Source organism: Python bivittatus, unplaced genomic scaffold, assembly GCF_059951505.1.
Source record: "Python bivittatus isolate LINGU-HERP-01145 unplaced genomic scaffold, Pbiv_v1 ctg000030_np1212, whole genome shotgun sequence".
NCBI lineage: Eukaryota > Metazoa > Chordata > Lepidosauria > Squamata > Pythonidae > Python > Python bivittatus.
In genome coordinates this window covers 2757724-2778277 of record NW_028277031.1, presented here as the reverse complement: position 1 = coordinate 2778277, position 20554 = coordinate 2757724, and the positions used below count along the sequence as shown (strand labels likewise).

General features: G+C 45.0%; 1 protein-coding gene across 5 annotated transcripts in view; it reads left to right on the top strand.

The window, feature by feature from the left end:
* The window catches only part of LOC103067884 (testis-expressed protein 2-like), a 40977-nt gene that overhangs the window by 5395 nt on the left and 15028 nt on the right, over window positions 1–20554 (top strand). For 2 of the 5 annotated variants that reach the window (XM_088152582.1, XM_088152563.1), the window contains exons 1-6: window positions 2848–3394; window positions 12303–13651; window positions 15930–16130; window positions 17442–17757; window positions 18545–18771; window positions 19948–20094. In XM_088152582.1, the coding sequence (XP_088008708.1) occupies window positions 12329–13651; window positions 15930–16130; window positions 17442–17757; window positions 18545–18771; window positions 19948–20094 (2214 nt within the window). In that variant the 5' untranslated portion in view covers window positions 2848–3394; window positions 12303–12328. Of the gene's footprint in view, window positions 1–2847; window positions 3399–9684; window positions 10008–12302; window positions 13652–15929; window positions 16131–17441; window positions 17758–18544; window positions 18772–19947; window positions 20095–20554 lie in introns of those variants that run through there. The other 3 variants (XM_088152579.1, XM_088152568.1, XM_088152572.1) reach the window with 3 other exon arrangements.

Genomic DNA, 20554 nt, shown 5'->3' with positions numbered 1-20554 from the left:
AACTAGACAGCTTCTGAGAGCCGTTGCCAATGACAGACTGTCTTAGAGATACTGACAGACAGATCACTGAGAGTGTGGCCGTAACTCCCGATCCCACAAATGAACGAAGGATCTAATGGTGGCGGTCATTAGTTCCATTTGTTGTTGAGCATAAAGTAGACAGTGAAGTAACAGATGTAAGGCAGATTCGATTTTGGAAACTGATCCAGCATTCATACAGGAGATTATGATATCTATCCATTGTCATCCTGATGGGTAACCTATCCATTCACGGCAGTGTGAAAAGTCTCCTGTGTGGAGCATACAAAATATTATTAAAATATTTGGGGACTGTACAAGGAATGGCAGAGGAACTACAGTGGGGTAGCTGCTGTAAGATGTGAGACACTGGCTACACCTGTTTGCATATCTTGATCCCTGTCCTCAACTTTCATTCCCTCAAGGTTTTGTCTGGGCCAAAGATGGGCATTTCCGGGATAGAAAGGTCAACATGTGCAAGGTCCCGACTGTTTTGACTCCTCAAGGATGAATTGTATTGTGCAGCAAGGTTAGGGTTCCGTATGTGGACCAGGAAGGATCCCCATAAGGTTGGTTTTAGCAAAATCTGGGACAGAATAGCCTCAGACAAGCCCCCAAGGAGATTCAGCACAATCCTAAGTGTATTGGAGCGTTAGGGGTCAAGTGTGGAACTCTGACTAAGGATTTGGGAATTTTATTTGAATAGCCTCCATACGAGGTATCGGCTTATATAAACACAGCTAGGCACAATATAACAATTGGTCCAGAACTTTGGTCTTATCAAGTTTAATTGCTGCTGGGACATGGTTGTGAGCTAGCATACTTTAGTGATGGCAAGGGATGTTCTATGTGATTTTGGAATAAGCTCATACATTGATTAACCTATCAGGTAGAAGATTGAAAGATTAAAACCTAGATATTTAAAGGTTTTAACCTGCTTCCATTAATGTTCCATCTGGGAGGAATCTTAAAGTATTTCCTTGAGGACACTAGAACCATTGCTGGTAACAATTAACATGAAATCTTGAAGACCAAGGTTATTTCTTCTATTTCTGACATGCTATTGGAACACGACAAAATCACTAGAAGAATGAAATGGGTTGGGGTTTTTTTTTAATTTTTTTTTTTTTACCATTTCTTGAATGCAAGCCAAACATCAGAGTGATCCCAGTCTTTTTTTGACATATTGGCCATAGTTGATTGGCTGAATTCAGAAACAAGCAAGCAAGACATGCAATGTGAGGAGTGATCCTGGTCTCTCTGGCTGAAAGAGTGGGTGATAACCTTCAGTCGCCTCACTCCAGCCTGTAATGTCTTCCCTGGCAATTAGTTAGCAGAGAAAATATGCTTGGAAAATATGCTACTGAAAATGAAGGTACAGGGCCTTGATATTCTTTGCATTGTTCCTCCAGTACCTACATTTACAAATATGTGGACATGTTTCTCTTTCACATGGGGAGTAGTGAATAGGCCGGCTGTGCTGTGAGCTCGAGTGTCAGAGCACTTGAAGTGGCTGTATTCACAAACCAGACTGGGTAAAGAAGCTGATGCATTTGCACATTTATTTATTTATTTGGATTTAAAAAACACCCGACTCCAAACGATTCTGGGTGCCTGGCATAATAAAAAAGCCAGAACAATAACAAGAAACAGATGATACGCATCCAGAAAGACCATGCAGAACAGAATAAAATCGTGCCACGCAAAATCTTACAAGGGCTCGCTCACCACCCTGACCCAAAGTCTGGGAGAGGAGCCAGATTTTAAGTGCCTTGTGGAACTTTATCAGGATGAGAACTCTATGGGTCACTGGGGGAACCCTATTCCAGAGGGCAGGTGCTGGCACGCTAAGCGGCAGTATCCACAGAGGACTGTGTGAAAAAGTCACAATGGCAGCGGAAACGGCGCAATCAGGCAGAGCTTCAATTGCACGGTTGCACTCCCCCCAGGTTGGGTAAAAATTTAAGCTGAGGCATTTGCACAACACACTTTCTTTTACATGACATGCTAAGCCGCTATGCTGGGCAGGGTTTTTTTGAGCTCAGTGCATTAGTATATTAGGTAATATACACACCCAGAAAATGGTACCATTCAGTAATCAAAGAGTGTTGTGCAAACATCACCAACCTGTTCTCCCCTCGAGCCTTGAACAGTTGCCTGAGACCTGGGAGATTAAACCCTCCTCCCCATTTCAGGATTTTGGCTCTGAAGCAGAGCTGCTCTACCGGCAGGCCAAGCGTCCTCTTGGGGCTTGCGAGTGATGGCTCCATGTGCCACTAGGCATCTCATGGGCAGGAGCAGGGAACTCTCCTTTACCCCGATTCCTCCTTAAGTCCCATGGCGAAAAAGGAAGGAGCTGGCTGGCGTTTATCTGGACAGAACAGGAATTGCAGGCAGAGGAGGCAGAAAAGCCATTTTTGAGAGTAGGAGCCCCAACGATGGAAACCTTGCAAGGGATCTGGATTGCAGTTGCCTCCGTGCATATTTGTTTCCCCTGGTTGCGTGTTTATTTTAAGCACTGCAAGGGCAGGAGGTGCGCTGCCAAGGGGCGGAGGGCCCTCTGACAGCTGTTCTGGACTGACCCACATTGCAAAAGGGGGAAGGGGAGGGAGACAGACCCCTCTGTCAGGATTGGCTGGCTCAGCTGGACATCTGGATGTCTGTATTGATAGGCTGTGGAAAGTGAGGTGGGGGAGGACAGGAATGCCACCTTGGGGGGGCACTTGGAATAAGGTCAGGGGTCTGGAAAGATGCTATTTTTAGCATCCGTCGCTGTAGGATATGAAGCTGGGGGGGGGGGGACTGCCTTCTGTACAGAGGAAGCAGGACGACCCTGATGTTAATTTCGATCCCCGCAAGATCACGATGTGTGTGTGAAAGTCCTTTATTCCATGTTCTCCTTCCTCTCCTAGAGGCTGCAAGCAGTGTGGCTATGAATGACCTGGGCATCAAGGGGACTTGCCAGGCTCACCCCAGACTGGGGGGGCATGACATTTCTCAGAAACATCCCTCTCCTCCCACAGCTGGACCGAGGCTGCAGCAGCATCAGCAGCAGAAGGAGCTGAGGCAGCTCCCTGGGCACCCTGGCACTCCCCACGTTTTGGGCACACGCTGCAGGTGCTTCCCCTGCTTCTCCAAGCCGGTTCCGGCCAGGGTGGGAATGGCTAGAGCAGTGGCAAGGGCAGCTGGACTCTAGCAGGAGCTCGTCTTGGATGCGGTCAAGGCACAGGAAGCAGCAGCAATGCGAGCCACGGTGCTCCCATTCAGATGGGGAGATAATCCGGCGGCCAGCAGTTGCCAAGCCACGTGAAGTGGATCCCTGCTGCGTTGTGGCTCCTAGAGAAGCCTCGATCCTGTGCCTGGAGGGTCGGAAAAGGTTGGTGAGTTTGGCAGAGGGGGGGGCAGTTATATGTAGGCTTTATTTTATTTTATTTTTTATTCTCATCATTGAACATGTAGGCTGTGCGCTTCAGATATGCACTTTGGGGAATTTGGAAGCCAAATAAGAAAGATGTAACTTTAAAGACAGGGATTGTGTTTTTGTCTCTGTGTGTGTGTGTGTGTGTGTGTGTGTGTGTGTGTGAGAGAGAGAGAGAGAGAGAGAGAGAGAGAGAGAGAGAGAGACCTGTAAGTATCCTACACAAGGGCAAATTTCTCTGAATGTCATTTAGCTTTCATGCTAAACAAATTATGTAGGACAGGGAATGTGATGCTCGTTCCATAGAAGGACCAGCTGAGAATAATGAAAAAGAGAAAAGGGGGCTCTCAACTCCAGACGCTTAAATGGTTCGCACCAGAAGTGATGCCCTCTTCTCGGGGGAGGCATTTCAAACTTGGTCCGTCTCTCCTTCTTCTTGGAGGAGAATGTTTTTTTCCCGGCTCCTCACCATCGCTAGATTGCCTGCTGCGCCTTCAGGGCTCAATGCGCTGATTCCGCCCGGGAGAAAGAAGGCAGGCGAGACACCCCCTTTGCACCCTCCTGGCTGACCACCCTGCAGAATGACAGTGTTTCAAGGAGGAAAGGGGTCTGCAGGTGAAGGAGGCCGCACGCCTGCCATTTCTCCCCAGCACCCCTTTCTTTCTTGATGTAGCCTGACCAGGGCAGTCTAGGGGAACTAGGGAATGCATGGGGCCCTTACATCCTGCCTTCCTCCTCATTAGTATGGGGCAGGAAGGGAAACAGAGATTTGTAGGACCTCTCCTTGGGTTCATCGACCACTTAAACCAGGGCTGCTCAACTTTTTCCAGTCCAAGCAGGAACATCTGCCAGCAGGAGGTGGAGGGCAATATAACCAAGATGGCAGGTGCAATTGCGCAGCATTGCCCCATTAGGCTGCCATCTTGACTATTTTGACCCCCCCCCCCCCGCAGACATCTCTTAGCCTTTGAATGGTGAGTTAGAAGACATGCTTCATAAAGCAAAACAAAAGCTGATTTGGATTTACATTTAAAAGTCTTGTTTTTATTTTTTTATTTATGATTCAAATTTGTTAGAGCCATCCAGCTCTGATGGACTCTTCTTCAGAAGCATCTTCTTGTCCTCTTTAAGACAAAATGACTTCTAACTTCTAGGGATTCTACAAACGAGCCCTGTAGCTTTCTTTGCAATAAGAATGAATTATTATTAATACATTGCTGTTATTTAGATTTCTAAGGCTGCCAATATCAGAAATATTCAAGGTATGGCAGGGGTTTCCACTGCTTTCTTCTGGGATTCTTTTTAAACTTAGCGCGTGGGATCCCCTGGTGGTCTCCCATCCAAATACAAACCAAGCCTAACCTTAGCATCAGAGCTCAGAGAAGGTTGGCTAACTGTTGCCACCTGCTAGAGATTATCTACATGTAATTGAAATGAAATATAATTAATAGGAATACTCTTCAGTCTTTTACTTAGTAATTCCCCTGCCCCAAATGTAGTTTGGTTACGCCTTTTGGAGGTCTCTGAAGGTCAACTCCCAAAGCTTTTAAGGGCTACATGCAGATCTGAGTCCTCAGGTGTGGCACCTGATTTAAAGTGTTGCACCTGTCCTTCCGTTTTGCACAGCAAAAGCCTGCATTTAGTATTGTCAACCCTAATTGTGCTGAATTCTGCACGGAAGGGCTGCCCATCTCATCCTTGGCCCTCACCGTGCGTCATTTGCAACTAAAATGCTGCAGCGTGGTGTGGCATCCAAGTTGCACAGAGGCCAGCAGGACGAAGTACAAACGTTGGCTCGGGTCGTTCAACTCGACTGCAAAATCTGCTTCTTGGCTCGGTAGTGTTTAGACAGGTGCATCAGCGCACCTGACACTTTGCCATAGAAAGGAAAAGAGAGGCAGAGAGGTCCCTACCCCAAAGAGCCCACAATCTATATTCCGCACATGGGGAAACAACGGAAGGGGAGGGGAGAGAAAGGGATGGTGGTGGGAGAAGGTGACAGCGGATCTCGCAGCTTGTCCCCATGGCCACTTAATGCAGATCGTGAAGAGGACCATAGATTACATTGCTGTCCTGATTTATTGAATCATGGATTGATTTTCATTGTGTACCAGCTGGTATCTGTGGAACACGGCAATATAAAAATATGGTAGGCCTAATTAACTAAGCGTGGGGGATATGTAATTGCATCTCCTTCTGAAATACGTTGTTCTCTCATTGTGATCACATTGCTTAGGATTAGTTGTAAGCAAGCTCTGTGTTGTGTTTTCAGTGGCAAACAGGCCTGTTCGGTCATTCGTTCCTCTCCCAAGTGGACTTTTTAGCTTACACGGTTTGTGCTAAGTACAGCTTTTGAAAGTATTATGTAAAAAATGGCATAATGACTCCTTGGTGCACAACAGACATAAGCAACAGTATTATGATATAAAAACGATCAGTTTAAAAAGAGAAATGTTAGGATTAGTTACTGAGGAAAGGTGACCTATAAAAAAATGCCATTCTTGATTGTGAGTGTCGGGCTGTTCCCAGCATCCTAGACTGGAACCGAGCAAAACCGGCACAGAAGAATCCGGCAACTTTTGGTAAGCAGCTTTATTGTAGAAGAGCTAAGAAACCTTCAAGCGATGACCACCAAATGCAAGTCCTATTTACAGTAAATAACAGTGTTCAAATGTTTGCCCCAAACTTCTCCCACCCAAACTTTGCAAGGGGCTGCGTGGGTGGGAGGCTAGTTTCCATCCGTCCCTTGTTTTGGTGGTGGACAGACTGATATTAAGTTGTTTTCCCCTGGCCATAAGAATGGCCCACGGGGGTCATCTTAGATGTGTGCGTGTGGGTCTGATTCTGCACACCAGAAGGTCCCTTGCAGAACGGCATCTAACGAGCCACGGGTGGCTGCCTCCTGGCCGTTCCGCTTGCCGGGAGCAGCAGTGGGTGGGTGAGTTTGTTGATGCACCATCTTTACAGTGGCTTGCTGTGTGCTTAGATGTGTGAAAGAGCAAAACTTGGGAACCTCTTGGTAGACAGCAAGCACAAGCAGGCTAAAAGAACAGGAAATGTGGGAAGGTAAGAGGAATATTTGGGGAGGTTAGAAGAGCTCTGCAAATAAATCTACCACAGTGGATTCATCAGTGCGTGAACTTGCTAGCCGTCTTTCTCACATGTAAATATCATACCAGCAATTTATTGGTCTGGCTACTTGCAGTTTTCGTCCGTCTGCAGCCTGTTTACTTAACATGCTTGGAGTCATTTTTGCTGAACCATGTTCTTCTTCAAAGGATAGCATGCTTGTTTCCTTCCCAGATGCTCGCCTTTGCTCAGGTTCCTTGTAGTTTAGAGGAAGGTGTTGCCAAATTTCCTTACAAGACTTTGGAAAAGAACTTCTGAACTGCTCTGATTAGGATTTTTCATCAGCAGAAGTTCTGCAAAGTTTGGTGGCTTCCAGTGATACCAAACTATATTGCAAAGCATTTACTTGTGATCTAGCAAAGAACATTCTGGGAAGCTACATTAATCACCTATTATAATTTCAGGAAACTATATACTGTAGGTCCACAATATTATTTCATGGGTCCACATATTTATTTGTTTCTTAGATTGGTATCCTGCTTTTCCTTCAGGAGCTCGATGTGGCATACATAGTTCTCCTCCCTCTAATTTTTCCCTGCAATAACCACCCTGTGGGGTTGGTTGAGGTACAGGAGAGGAATTGGCCAAAAGTCACCCTTCTGTGGCTGAGGATGAACTCGAACCCAGGTCTCTCTAGTCCAGCAACTTCACATTGCCCAACACCATAATATTGTTCGTTGTAACTTAGAAAGTGGGCTTTATAGTTTAATGTAATTTGAGAATCTACTTTATCTGGCAAAGTTAAAATAAAGCAAACCTTTGTGAACTCAGCCAATGTCTACAGCCCTTTGGACTCATTCCTCTCCCTCCCCACATTATATACATTCAGCACACGGGAGGGACTGATGCTACGCCCCAGCCTCAATGAAGCCCAAATTTGAAACCAAGCTGCTTTGAGGTCCTCTCTGCAGCCAGAGAGAGCTCCCGGTTGCCTGGAGGAACTGCTCCCACACTTGCATCAGATCTACAGAGGAGATCTGACCCAGCCCTGCTTCCTTGTTTCCACTTTTCAAAAAATAAGTTTTCTAGCCTTTTCACGTGCACAAAAATAGTCACTGAGTGGGTTCCCATCCTATCCTGCTATTAGGCCGAGGGGAAATAGTCGTGCGGTAAGGCTCCTCAATCCCGTCTCTCAGTGCAGAACATTTTCTACTTTTCCTGTTTTTTTTAAGGCAAAAGCACGTGCGGTGCTGCTCATTTTAAAACCTGTGCGGGCCACAGGAGAGCGGCAGGTCTGTCTACCTGGCACGCAAGGTCCAATCAACACACCGAGTCGGGGAATCCTTTATTCTTCTTATTGAAGCGCTCCAGCAAGAAGGCTCCCGTCTCTCCAAGGAGAGGAACCTTGAGCAAAGTCTTACATCAATCTGTATACCTGTCAAAAATAGGGAAGTGGGCATGTAAAAAAAGATGACAGGTTACCTTGTTGCGCTGACGCCCTTGATTCCATGTTACATACTAACATCCCATAATAAGCTTAGCATGTTCTACTATGTTTTCTGAAATTTCTACCGGAGGGGTGTGCGTTTTACTATGCTAATTAGCTTTCGGTTACACGAGGGTCGTAGGTGGTCTCATAACAAGGTCACTCGGTGGTTTCTGAAGACCTCGAATATATTCCTCTTCCCCCTTTCAAAGTACAGCGACTTTTATCTGTAGTCAGACACCTGCTGCGCAACCCACATCCTCTAACAGTATTCTACCATGTGGCCCTCACCTGCACCCAAAAGGTGACACAAAAGTGCGTGCTGCTGTCATCTTGCAAGATCCAAAGACGTTCTTCAGCAACTTCCTGGAGTGGAATCTTCCTTGTGTCCTTTCCACTAATTAATGCGGTAGGTAGGTAGGTAGGTGGGTCCACAATTGCACTGGAATAATTTCCCATTTCACTTAGATCTAATTTGAGAATAAGGTAATTTTTTCAATCCTTTTAGCTTCGCACTTTATACCGAGAAGGCTGCAACAAGTGGTAGAAAAGGTGACGCTACACTTTGTATTTTTAGCTTTGGTGCACCGTGAACATTTCAGCTTCCTAAACTGCGTCTGGAAATGTGGATCTCCAACTTAGTGCTAACTTTGTGGGGAGTGGGAACTCTGACAGCTGCATCCAAAACTCTGAAGGACCCTGGGGATGCGCAGTTGTGAGATAACACCTCTGAGTTATATGTCAGTTAAATTCATGTTCCGGTCAAAGATTTTCAGAATGAATGTCCTTCTGCCTTGCCTGTTGCTGATCCCATACAGGCTGAGTATTATTATCATTCATTCTGAACATTCAGATTAAAAAAGGATCATCCCTCGTTTCTGGTTCCTATCACTATCCTTAGTGAGATATGGAGATGTGTTTTTAAAATAATGCCATGCAACTTACACTTACATTCGAAACTAATTAAATACATCTCATGGGCTGCCAGAAGCTAAATCTCTGAAACTAGAATCTTCTACCCATTTCTCTAGCCACAAAGCCCACTGTCTTACTTTCAAGTGCAAATGTATAGAATGTTTTGAGATAAGAAAATTAATGTGTGCATTAATCAGGATAGGAAACCTCTGGCGCTCAGAATTATACCACAACATCTGGTTGCAAATGGTCCATTTTTCCCCCTTATTCATGAGAGGAGATCTGGAGTGGCTGTAAGCACAGAAACAAAAAATATCTTATTCCCATTCAAACTCATTGCAAAACTCCCAAATTTGCGAAAACTAGCTCCTTTTCTTCCACTGTCATCACCATCTCACCAGGAAAAAAACCTGACGTGTCGGCTCTGACCTAGAAAAAGTTGCCCAGCCCAGCAACAATTAATGCCTAGTAAGGAAGATGACAATTCAAACAAAAGATTAAAATTTACATTCCAGACTGTAATAAATACATTTTTAAAGCCTTAGAAATACTGAAATGAGTTGCATACAGAGTATTAGAGAGCTGGTCCCTGACCAAGATTAAAAGTATCTAAGATAAATTAAATCAGATGAGAGCTTAGTTGGCACCACAGGCAGACTCTGCGGGTGTTGTTTTTTGAGGAACCTTATTTGTTTCCAAATAACCGAGATCACAGTTAGATCATATATTCTAATATGTTTTTAGAAAGGCATCTAACTTTCAATTATCTGAATTTCAGGATAGGAAGAAAATAGAGCAAACAACAGACAGACAATGTTTCGGAAGGAGAATGTGAGAGAAAGCTACTTGGGAATGATAGGGTTTACTCCGACAAAGTCCTTCCATCAACAAGTCCACCTTTCTCAAATGGCTTCCAAGCAAGAAGGAAACTCCTCCTACCCATTGTGGGGTCCCAAGTGGGTCCCAAGCCCACCTACTTTGGGCCAGGCCCCACCCATTTCTGCAAGGCACGTGAAGCCCTTGATTGGAAAAAGATTAACGGCTGCGTAGATGATTAAAACTGCAGAGAATATAAGCAGGATACCCAGCAAACCTATTTAGGTACTTTGAGCTCTTCCTCACTCTCACATTAAAGGTCTGCTCCCCAGTCCTTGCGCCAGCAGAAAACTGGACCAATGTAAATGTGTTGCCCCCGTTGGCGATCCCTTCCTTGCCAGGGTCAGGAAGCTGGCAAATGCTGCGGTCCTTATTTACAGTGGACGTGGCATGTTCAGGATAGGGACTCCTTGCCTTGCCCTCCCTGCTCTCCTGCTCAGTGCTGCCAGCCAGCAGGAAGACCTCCAGCCACCCCTCTCCTTCACATGGGAAGAAACTGAGGATAGGTCTGGTAGGAGGCAGATTTTGGCAGAAGACTAGACTGGTGGGTTTTAGTCATCTGATGAAACTTGCTCTGGTTTTGCACAAGTGTTTAAACAAGTGTGTTCAAAGGGGCACAGGTTTAGGATAGAGGTTTGGCATATTCCAGAATAGCATTGTCTTGAATAACACTTTTCTGGAGTAGCACTAAACCTGTGTTCAAAAGGAGCCCAAGTATCAGCTGATTGGTGAGAGGTCACCTCCCAGAGATACCCACCAAATAGTCAGTGAAGCAGGCCACATGCATTGTGGTTTGTTGGCAGTTGTCTTAATGCAGTATGTGAGCCAAATCACTGCCAGAGGCAGAGGGAGCTGCAGCCAAGATCTTCCTAGCTGGTTTGTTTCTGGTTTGTAATTTCAGGGCTATGATTTCCCAGAGGGATGGTTGAATTGCTTTTAAGTTAACAGCGAAAACATTCACTTCATGAAGGGCAATTTAAAAAGGTGGGTTTTTATTTCCTCATAGAAAACTAATAAGTGATAGCAGTTAGTCTTAATCCGCTTAAGATAATTAATAATTGATAGCAGTTAGTCTTAATCCAGCAGATAATCAGATGCAGGAATTCCTGACTCATGCAGCTAACTGTCAGAAGTCGCTTCAAAAGAGTGGGAAAAAATTGCCAGAGGGGCTAATTAGCAGAAATAAAGATAATGTTCTTGGAAATATCCACGTTTTGAGGTTTCCAGCCACATATCTATATACTACTAAAACTCTCATGTCTGTAACCTTTAACTAGGCGAAATGGTGTGTCATAGGGCAACAATTTTTGAACCAAGGTACCTCAACTGGGCTAACTTACAGAATGAGTCCAAATTCCAGGACTCCTGTGGGATTGAAATTTGGGAAATTTGTGGCTGCTTCAGCACTGCTGCACTGCCACGCCACCATGGTCAGCCCAGGTTGTGTGATTGTCATGGGTGTATCCCTGACCTCTTTCCTACCTCCCTCTGTTCCCTGTGCCCAATTGGCTGGTGACAAGGCCCAACGGGTGAGCAGCAATTGGCTGCTTTGGAACCGAGGCCGAAATTTGAAATCTCTTAATGGTGGTGGGCATTGAGGGAAGGATGAGGGAGTGATTTGGATGCTTGCTGGTGAGGTAGGGCTGGCTGGGAGTCGCTGGTGGTCGACAGGTGAGCCCTCTTCCTCTCTCGAGGGAGGGAGCCCTTGGGGACATGCTGGAATGGGGAACGGGGGTGCAGTTTTCCTCATGGTCTGTTTAATGCAGTGTTGTCCAAACTTGGCCACTTGCTGCCTGGGGAATTCTGGGAGTTGAAGTCCACTCATCTTAAAGTGGCCAAGTTTGGACAACACTGGTTTAATGCCTTCACCAAACTGTAGTTCCCAAGATACTTTGGGAAAGCCACAACCCCCAAAATGGTATGAAAGAGATGATGAATCATAACAGTTGGCACCTAAAAAGTTCTCCGAGTCCACCCCATCTTGACCCAGGAATTTCCCTGTATACATGTTCCCACAAAATACAGGAATATAAGGATTTTGCTAATACTCAAGAGTGTCCACATTTATAGGGCCAACAATCGCATTCTGAATTTGTGAGCAAGTTATATACACTCTAAAAACAGATAGCTGCAAGTGAGTTTGGCCAGGTGCAAAAGACCTGTTGACCAGAAGCTTAACAGAAGAAGTTGCTTTTCAAGAAAGCCTACATGGAAAAGAAACATGACCAGAAGTAAACATGATACTTAGGGCTAGTTCTTTGCTTTACAACATGTGAACAAGTAATACAAGTTGGTTTACAACAAGTGAACAAGTTGGTTTCATTGTATTAATCTAAATTTAATACAATGAAACCAATTGGGCCATATCTGTGGGCTGAACGGCATCACAGGTGTTGCTTTGGGAAGCCAGGGGTACATGTTGACATTTATAAAGCTGTAGGGAATGAGTGGCTGCTTTGAGGGAATTTTGGTTGGAATTTAAAGTTCCTCAGAATTTATATTTGTCTCTCACTTCCATAGGCTCAGCCCCAGGGAGGTTGTGAAAGATGACTGACCATCCTCAGACGCCTACAGATCCTTCTATGGCAAACCCTTCTCCCCATCACTGGGGAGAAACATCCCGTCCTTCCCAAAAGTTAAGCCACTGCTCAGCTGCTAAGTCTGGAAAGGATGTTGCCTGGGAAGATGCGTATGGAAATGAACTGATCTTTGCCTTAGATGATGAGGAAGCTCCAGCTCCAGACTCACCCAACAGCTTTTTCTTTGATGAAGATGTCAGCAAAGAGCCTACCTTCCGTGTGTCATCCCGTCCTCTATTTCCTCTTGAATCAGATTTCCCCATTTCCCACTCCCCATCTCCAACTCACCCAGCATCTCAGAAACCAACTGGTTTGGAAAACCCACACAGCCCCAAACCCTTAATCAACTTGGTGAAATCCTTCTCAACTGAAATTGAGCCCCGGGAAGGCCCGTCTCTCAAACCCCAGCCTTTATTGAGCTTGGTCAAATCCATTTCCACTGAAATTTCCTGCTTGGAGCCTGAGGTGACACTGTCCAAATCAGACTCCAAGCTCAACATCCATCTATGGCGACAAATCACCCAGCCCAAGAACAAAAATGGCAATTCAAGGACTGCTCCATCATCTCCCAACCATTCTCCTTTGGAGAGCAAGGGCAACTTCCTTAAGGCTCAGGAAGCCAAGTTTGAGGGCACCAAAAGGAGGTTTTCGGAAGCCATGCAGGAGCCACTCAGCAGGCTCAGCAAAATAATTGGGGATGAGAATAACACATCCCCCAAGCTCCGATTACCCCTTTCCAGGCACCAACAAGGTCACGATTCCCTTTCTCACCACTTCAAGGGCTCCCCCATCTTGGAGAATAGTATGGAACATCCCATCCATGAGACAGATCAGACTGAGGCCATTTTATCCAGGAGAGTGGAAATGGACGAATCTTTCCCCACAGAGCAGAAGTGGGATTCCTTCTCTTCACACTGCCAGTATGAAGTTGGCCCCTGTGGTGACATCATCCAAGTGGTTGAGACAGCTGAGAAGAAAAGCAAGGGCTCTGGGGAAATGCAGTCCCTCTTATCTCTTGGGGCAGTCCAGCCCCCCAAGTGTTGCAGCCCAGTGCCATGTAAAGTTCTCACCTGGATTGCCATCTTGGCCTACAACTACCTGGTCCTCCCTTTGCCTCCTTACATCTCAGGCCTCTGTCTTGGCTTAGCCTGTGGGTTCCTTCTTGGTCTCCTGGTTATTTTGCTGCTGGTGCCAAAGCATGCCTTATCCCCACAGAAAAGGCCCCCTCCCGAGGGCGTGCTGCCCTTGCAAGTGATACTTCAGCAGCCATGGGAGCCCCATGTGCTCAAGGTAGGTGGTCATTGGTGCTCCTTTGGAATCAGTTGGAGAAAGTGCAGAGGACTTGGCTAGCTTCTGAACTCACTCCTTAGTTTCTTTAGAAAACAGACTCTTTCTAATTATACAGGTGAAGGGATACAGTGATGGAAGGCTGAGCTTCTTCAAGAAAGCTCAGGTACACCTCGCTTAATGACTGCCCTGTTTGGCAACCTGTCAAAGTTACGATGGTGCTGAAAAGTAATTTTACAACCAGTCCTCACATTTATGACCATCACAGTGACCCATGGTCGCATGATCGCCATTTGCACACTTCAAAACCAGCTTCCAACAAGCAGAGTCAATGGAGAAGCCAGCAATAAAATCGCAAGTCACGGTCACATGATATATCACTTAGTGACCATGTCATTTAGTGACAGAGTTGCCAGTCCCAGTTGTGGTCACAAAGTGAGGACTACCTGTATAGCCCATTTGACACACAGTAGTGTCCCTTGGGAAAACAGCCTTTCCCATGGTCCCTTGAAGTCCAGCATGCCAATACTCCATCCACAACCTTCCTCAACACTGGGGGGGCCTTGAAATGTTTCATGGAAATAAATTATTTCTAATTATTCCGCTCTAAGATGAAAAGTGAAAAAAATAAGAATAATGTTGCTATTTTTAAAATGTAGGACATTTAGTTCTAATAGTGCTAGAGATTGGAGCAAGCTTGGATGAGGGTTCCCTTGGAAAAATTCTGACAACAAGCCATAATTTTGGATTTATGCATAGGATACCAATAAATGCTTGTTTTTGTTTTTTAAGTTAAAAACCATTTTACTATTATTTGATAACCCTCTGTAAGACTTTGCTCCATGGTCAGCAGAGATCCTTCGGTGGGGGAAAGCTGAATTCCCTTAGTCAAAGAGCAAATAATCTGTTTGATGCAACTGACACGGCGTCTCTTGGGAGAATTGCATTTCCCATGGATGGCCATGCATGCAATCGCTGTGGCTACAGCCTTCCTCAGCAAGTTGGTGCCTTTGACATGTACTTGGAGATGTTTAGGCTAATCGTTGGCAGGACACCCAACCTGGGCTGGCTTGGAATAATGGGAGTTGTAGTACAACCTAACCCAAGGCAGGACACCCAACCTGGGCTGGCTTGGAATAACGGGAGTTGTAGTACAACCTAACCCAACTGGGTTGGTGGACCCTGCTCCCAATATGCCAGGGCTATAGGGAGGCAGAAGAAATGGGGGAGAGGAAATACCCCCCACTTTACTGCAGCTTCTGCCTTTGGTCTGTTGATTTATATGGCTCTTCATTCACAAAAGCAGCTCTGGGCGGGTTGGATAGAAGTATAAAGAATTAACTAAAACCAAACCACAATGAACATCCAGAACCAAAGCTAGACCAATAGGATAACAAAATGGAATAATTAAGGCCAAACCATTCCACAGTCCGCTGGAAAACCTCATTCTGGATGGGTTCAGCTTGCCTTCTGACCTAGTACCTGGTGGGAAGAACTTCTCTTTCATGGCCTTACAGAAGGCCATCAAGGTTGGGGCCATCCAATGTTTTTGTGTGCATCAATATATAATTTTTCAATAAATGGGAAGGAAATAGAAGGCCTGTTTTGAAATGGGGGAGAGATTTTTTTCCCCAAGCTCTGAGACTGACCATTAAAAACTACCCAAGTGGTTGCAATAATTTGAGGATGCGTTCGTTAAGTCCCAAAGAAGACATCAGATTGGGCACTGTGGGGTAGCTAAGATAGATGCAAAGGGATGGAGAAACAATGGTGAAGTGGAAGTCAGGACATTCATGCAGGCAGGTCATCTTCAAATGAAACTTAGAAAGCAGACTCTCTTTCATCAAATTGGTAGGAAAAAATTTCTCTGCATGGCACTATTTTTTTTTCATACAAAACTGGCTTTAATCTAGAGGTAGGTAACCATGTGGTGGCTGTGTGTGTGCGTGTAATGTATGTATACATATACATACACACACACACACACACACACAGAGTGTTCTTCCATCGGTATGGCAGGAATATACATCCCAGACTTCTGTAGTTGTCAGAAAGAGGACAGAGAATGGAGAAAAGAGCTTTGAGGTGTTTTTCAGGATCTGGAATTTCAGGCTGGCCACCTCTGTACCTTCAGATACACATTTATGTGGATGTGAGAGCTGTTTCCTTTATTCCAGCAAATGCAATTCAATAAATAAGATAAAACATAGAATAGTAACAGATACATTTTAACCCTCTTTTTGGACATTCCCAGACTAAACCGGGCTCTTCTTCTTTCCAGGGTTGGATGAACGAAATGCATCCCTATGACCCTGAGATTTATCATCCTTCTCTTACCCATTCCGTATTTGTGACCTTAGAAAGCTCTACCTTGACATTGTCTTATCCCCAAACCAGCATCCCTCGGCGAGCCACCTTTGAGGAAGAGAACTTTGAGGTGGCTTTTGTGAACCACCGACTTTATGATATGAGTGGAGCCAAGGTAAGATTTATGAACAGCTTGTCTGATGTGTCAAGAAACATCACACATTATCTTTTAATGTAGGGTCACACACAGTTTACTTATCAGTTGAACAAGGCAGAGGCTAATGTGCATGAAAATGTTGCTTAATTACAGATGTAAGAATCATACTAGTTTTTTGAACATTCCCAGACTAAACCGGGCTCTTCTTCTTGCCAGGGTTGGATGAACAAAATGCATTCCTGTGACCCTGAGATTTATCATCCTTCCCTTACCCATTTCCAACGACTGTTGGGGGGTCAAAATAGTCAAGATGATGGCCATGAGTGCATGATCACATCCTCCCCCTTTTTACGTGTTTGCAACACGTAAAAAGGGGGAGGATGTGATCATGCACTCATGGCCATCATCTTGACTATTTTGACCCCCCAACAGTCTTTGGAATGGGTAAGGGAAGGATGATAAATCCTTTTTTTACCCTCTCTCTGTAGACGCCCCTGCTTGTTTTCTAGTCATTGCCAATTTGGCTATTGCTTCTTTCACATCTGTCCTTGCTGTTCTGAGGGTGCAAATGTTGGGCTAATTAATATCTGGCAGCAAGTATGAGATGGCAGTTTGTGACTGGATTCTTCTGGGGATCTGGCAAGTGCAGCTTGGGAATTTGGCGGAGAGGCCCGGGAGAGCTTTCATCCTTTGCCCCTCATCTGCAGGTACGATTCAGTCGGAGGAAGACCCCCCCGTTCCTTTCTGCAAATGAAACCTTTCTTCCAGTGTAATCCAGAAGGGATTAAAGCCCTTCTATTCCTACTGCCATGGTCCTGATTCAAGCAGGGCCTTTGGTTTGAAAAAGGCATTCATAAATCAAAAGGAAGGTTATTTAATTGAAATATTCAAGTTCTCCACATTATCAGAATTTTTTGCCTTTGGCTTTAGTTTCTTAACCCAACTTCTCAAATATATTTTTAGTTTATTACTTATAGAACAGGGTGATCAGACAGCCACTGCCGCATAAAACTATCCCTCAGAAGGAAGTTAAAATTGAAATGGCTCAGATCTCACCCTTCTTGTGAGATTTGGGTAATTTTATGAGAGATGCCTTAGGATAATAATTCTTATGGTAAGATCACAAGTTTTGGGCATTCCAAGGGAAGGTTTCACGGGATTCAGACACCAAAGAGCACAAGATCGAGCACCTATGGCTCCTTGAAGGGACTGGCAGATCACGCAATGGCACTTGGATTGTGAAAGGACTGCTACTGTAATTCAAGCTGTTTCTCCATGGAGAAGGTGGCTTGGCTTTCTTGTGACTTTTAATTGTCTGTTATTTTTCAGGCCTTCCTCTTCCCACCTGGGTTGGCTCGCAAAAGGATGTGGAACAAAAAATATCCCATATGCATTCTTTTCCCAGACCAGGTGGATCTGAAGACTAAAGGACCAGCAGCAAAGGACCAAGATGTGGAGTCTCCAGGAGAGGAGAACCCAAAGAAGGAAGTATCAGGGCAGCACCCAGCTGAGGACTCAGAAAGGACACTTTATCTTTTTGGCAGAACAGGAAGGGATAAGGAAGAGTGGTACCAATACCTCGTGAGGGCCTCCCAGGCTGAACACCATGAGCTACACCACACCAGCCAAGGTGAACTCCTCTCAGGTAAAGCAGGGTTGAAGAAGGCTGGGGAAGTGTGGGTCCAGCTCCCAGCGTTCGTTAATATAATTGTCTCTTAATTTTCAAAAATAGAATGAGGAAATTATCAATTCCTGGGCTGAAATGATGTTCTGCTTATAATTACTCTGATTTAAGTTAAATTGAATCAAATCTGCTTTTGTCCTGGCCCAATCCAGTTCCTGGTTGCCATGTTCATCCTTTAGGATGGGGCACCTGGAACACCGCTCTAAGGCCAAGGGTAACTCTTGCATGCTAGGATATCCACTGGGGTCGGGGTGGGGGTGGGGGTGTAAAAAAAGTCACTCACAGAAAGGGAGTGGGTCTTTGATCGCATGGTTGATAATGCCACCTTGACTTTCTTGAGCCCCTGAAGATGCCTCTGCTTGGGTGCTCTGTAAAGAAAGGGCACGTTTCATATAGTCTCACTTGAGCCAAGCTGCTGTTTCTTCAGTTAACAAGCGTGTGATTGATTTTTTAGGAAGTAAATAACATTGAGAACCAAGCTGGATTAGAACCTACTGAGGGTTAACTTTTGATCCCCACTTTGGTCCCAAACCCAGTCTGAGTGATTTACACTCAGAAGCAAACCCCGATTGGTAAAAGCTTGTGCTAAAAGTTAGTAAGTCGGCAAATTCTGGGCATCAGCACAACCCACCTCTGTTATTTATGCAAGTTAACAGCCGCAACTCTCATAACATGGATATGGCTGCCCTCCCAGTCCCGACCGGTCTTGGCGTTCTCTGTTATAGCAACCATCCCTTCTCTTGGCCAGGTGTAAACCAGCCCATCCCCGCAGGAAAGGAGATCTACAATAACAGCAGCAGTGGGAATAGCACCGAAGACCTCCTCTCTGCAATCAAGCCCAAGGACCTGAGCATCACTATCCAAGAAAAATTGTTATCGGATTACAAGGTGTACATGTCCCGAATCATTCCGGCAGTCAGTGACTCCAACCTGAAGTCATGTCCTAGTGCAACAGCCAGCCCTGGATCCAAAAAGGTGAGGAAACCTTGCTGAAATCTCTGTGTGTGTGTGTGTGTGTGTGTGTGTGTCTATACACACACAGACACACAGACACATACATACATACATACACCCATATATATACACATATATACATACATACAGGGTAGTCCTTATTTAGCAACCACAACTGGGACCAGCAACTCAGCTGTTAAGCAAAGCAGTTGCTAGATGAAACTGCAACTGTGCTTATGATCTCACTTCAGCTTTCCTTTGCTTTACAGATCTACAAAGGTCGTAAATGTGAGGATTGGTCATAAAGTTACTTTTTCATCACCGTCATAACTGCAGATAGTCGCTACACAAGGCAGTTGCTAAACAAGGATTACCTATGTGTGTGTGTGTATTTTATTTATATATACGTACACATACACATACACATATAAAACTGAACAAGTTAAACATTGTATTTTTAAAAAATGCATCAGCAAAATTTAAAGATTAGGAATTGCTTTTCAAACCTCCTTCTTTAAAATAGAACCATCTGGATTCAATGTGATCAATGAGATCTTTGATTATTTAGAATATATCTTGGACATTTTGCAAGACACATATTATTTTCGCTATTTAAAAGCTGTTTATTCTTTGCTTCAGCCAGAATTGCTTCCCCCAAAGCTTCCCATATTATGTCCTCAGATCTGCAGTCTAAAAAAATAAAAAAATTATCTATTTTCTGATAAAATAAGAGAGATATGCTACACTGAGTTTACTGGCTGCTGGTTAGGTGTGCGACATTCTACTTGCTGAAAGATTAAAGCTAATAGTACCGTCCCCAAGTATTCAGGTTTTGCCAAAATATTTTGAATGCCAACTTTCAGACCCGTAAGGTGAAGGTACCATTTTGCTGACTGCACAAAATACCTCATGATATCAAAGGCAATCAGAGGCAATTACCGAAGGGGGTCGAAAATGTTAAGATGGTGGTGGCCACGCAATGAAACCCCATTCTGTTTTTATGTATGTTGTGCTTCCCAGCACTTAAGTAGCATCAACTAACAAGATTTAGCACCCCACCCACCCCGTCTTATAATTTCTGCCAATTCCCTCAATTTAGCATAGTGAGCAATGTAAAGGGTGGTTAGATCCCACCAGGGCATGCGGCCATTATAGTCCGGTAAGATGGGTGATTTCTTTCCCTTTTGTTCCTTTCAGTTCCTTGGTGGTGAGATTCTGACCCCCACCCCTCCTACAGCTTGGGTCAACGCCATGCTTGGCCGAATGTTTTGGGACTTCCTAAGGGAAAAATATTGGGCAGACCAAGTTTCAGACAAGATTCAGAAGAAACTGGGCAGAATCAAGGTGAGGAAGAGCTGCTTTCCATTGTCTTCTTGAGCTCCCTTCCTGGTGGCAAAGAAACCCAGCCCTGCCCTGCCCTGCTGCCCAGGAAGGAGGCTGAGATACTCAGAGGTCATCGCTTCCGGGCTCCAAAGTGAGACTTGGACGCAGACTTGCTCATTCACGTATTGTATGAATGCACCTCACCCTACGTTCCCACAACACACTGAGTCACAAATTCATCACCATGTTTCAGCCTAGAATGTCATGCAACCCAACATACATGATTAGTTTATGATTTTGTGTATAATGCAAAACCTCAAAATCAGCTGAGTAAACCATGGGGTGCAAACCCAATACTTCCTTCTTGACATTTAATTTTTGGGTGCTCCAAACTGTCTCACCGTATTAGACCAAGCGATTCACATTGTTTGCCAGCCGGAGAGGCTGATGTTGTGCGCTTGCTGAATGCAGATGGACTGGT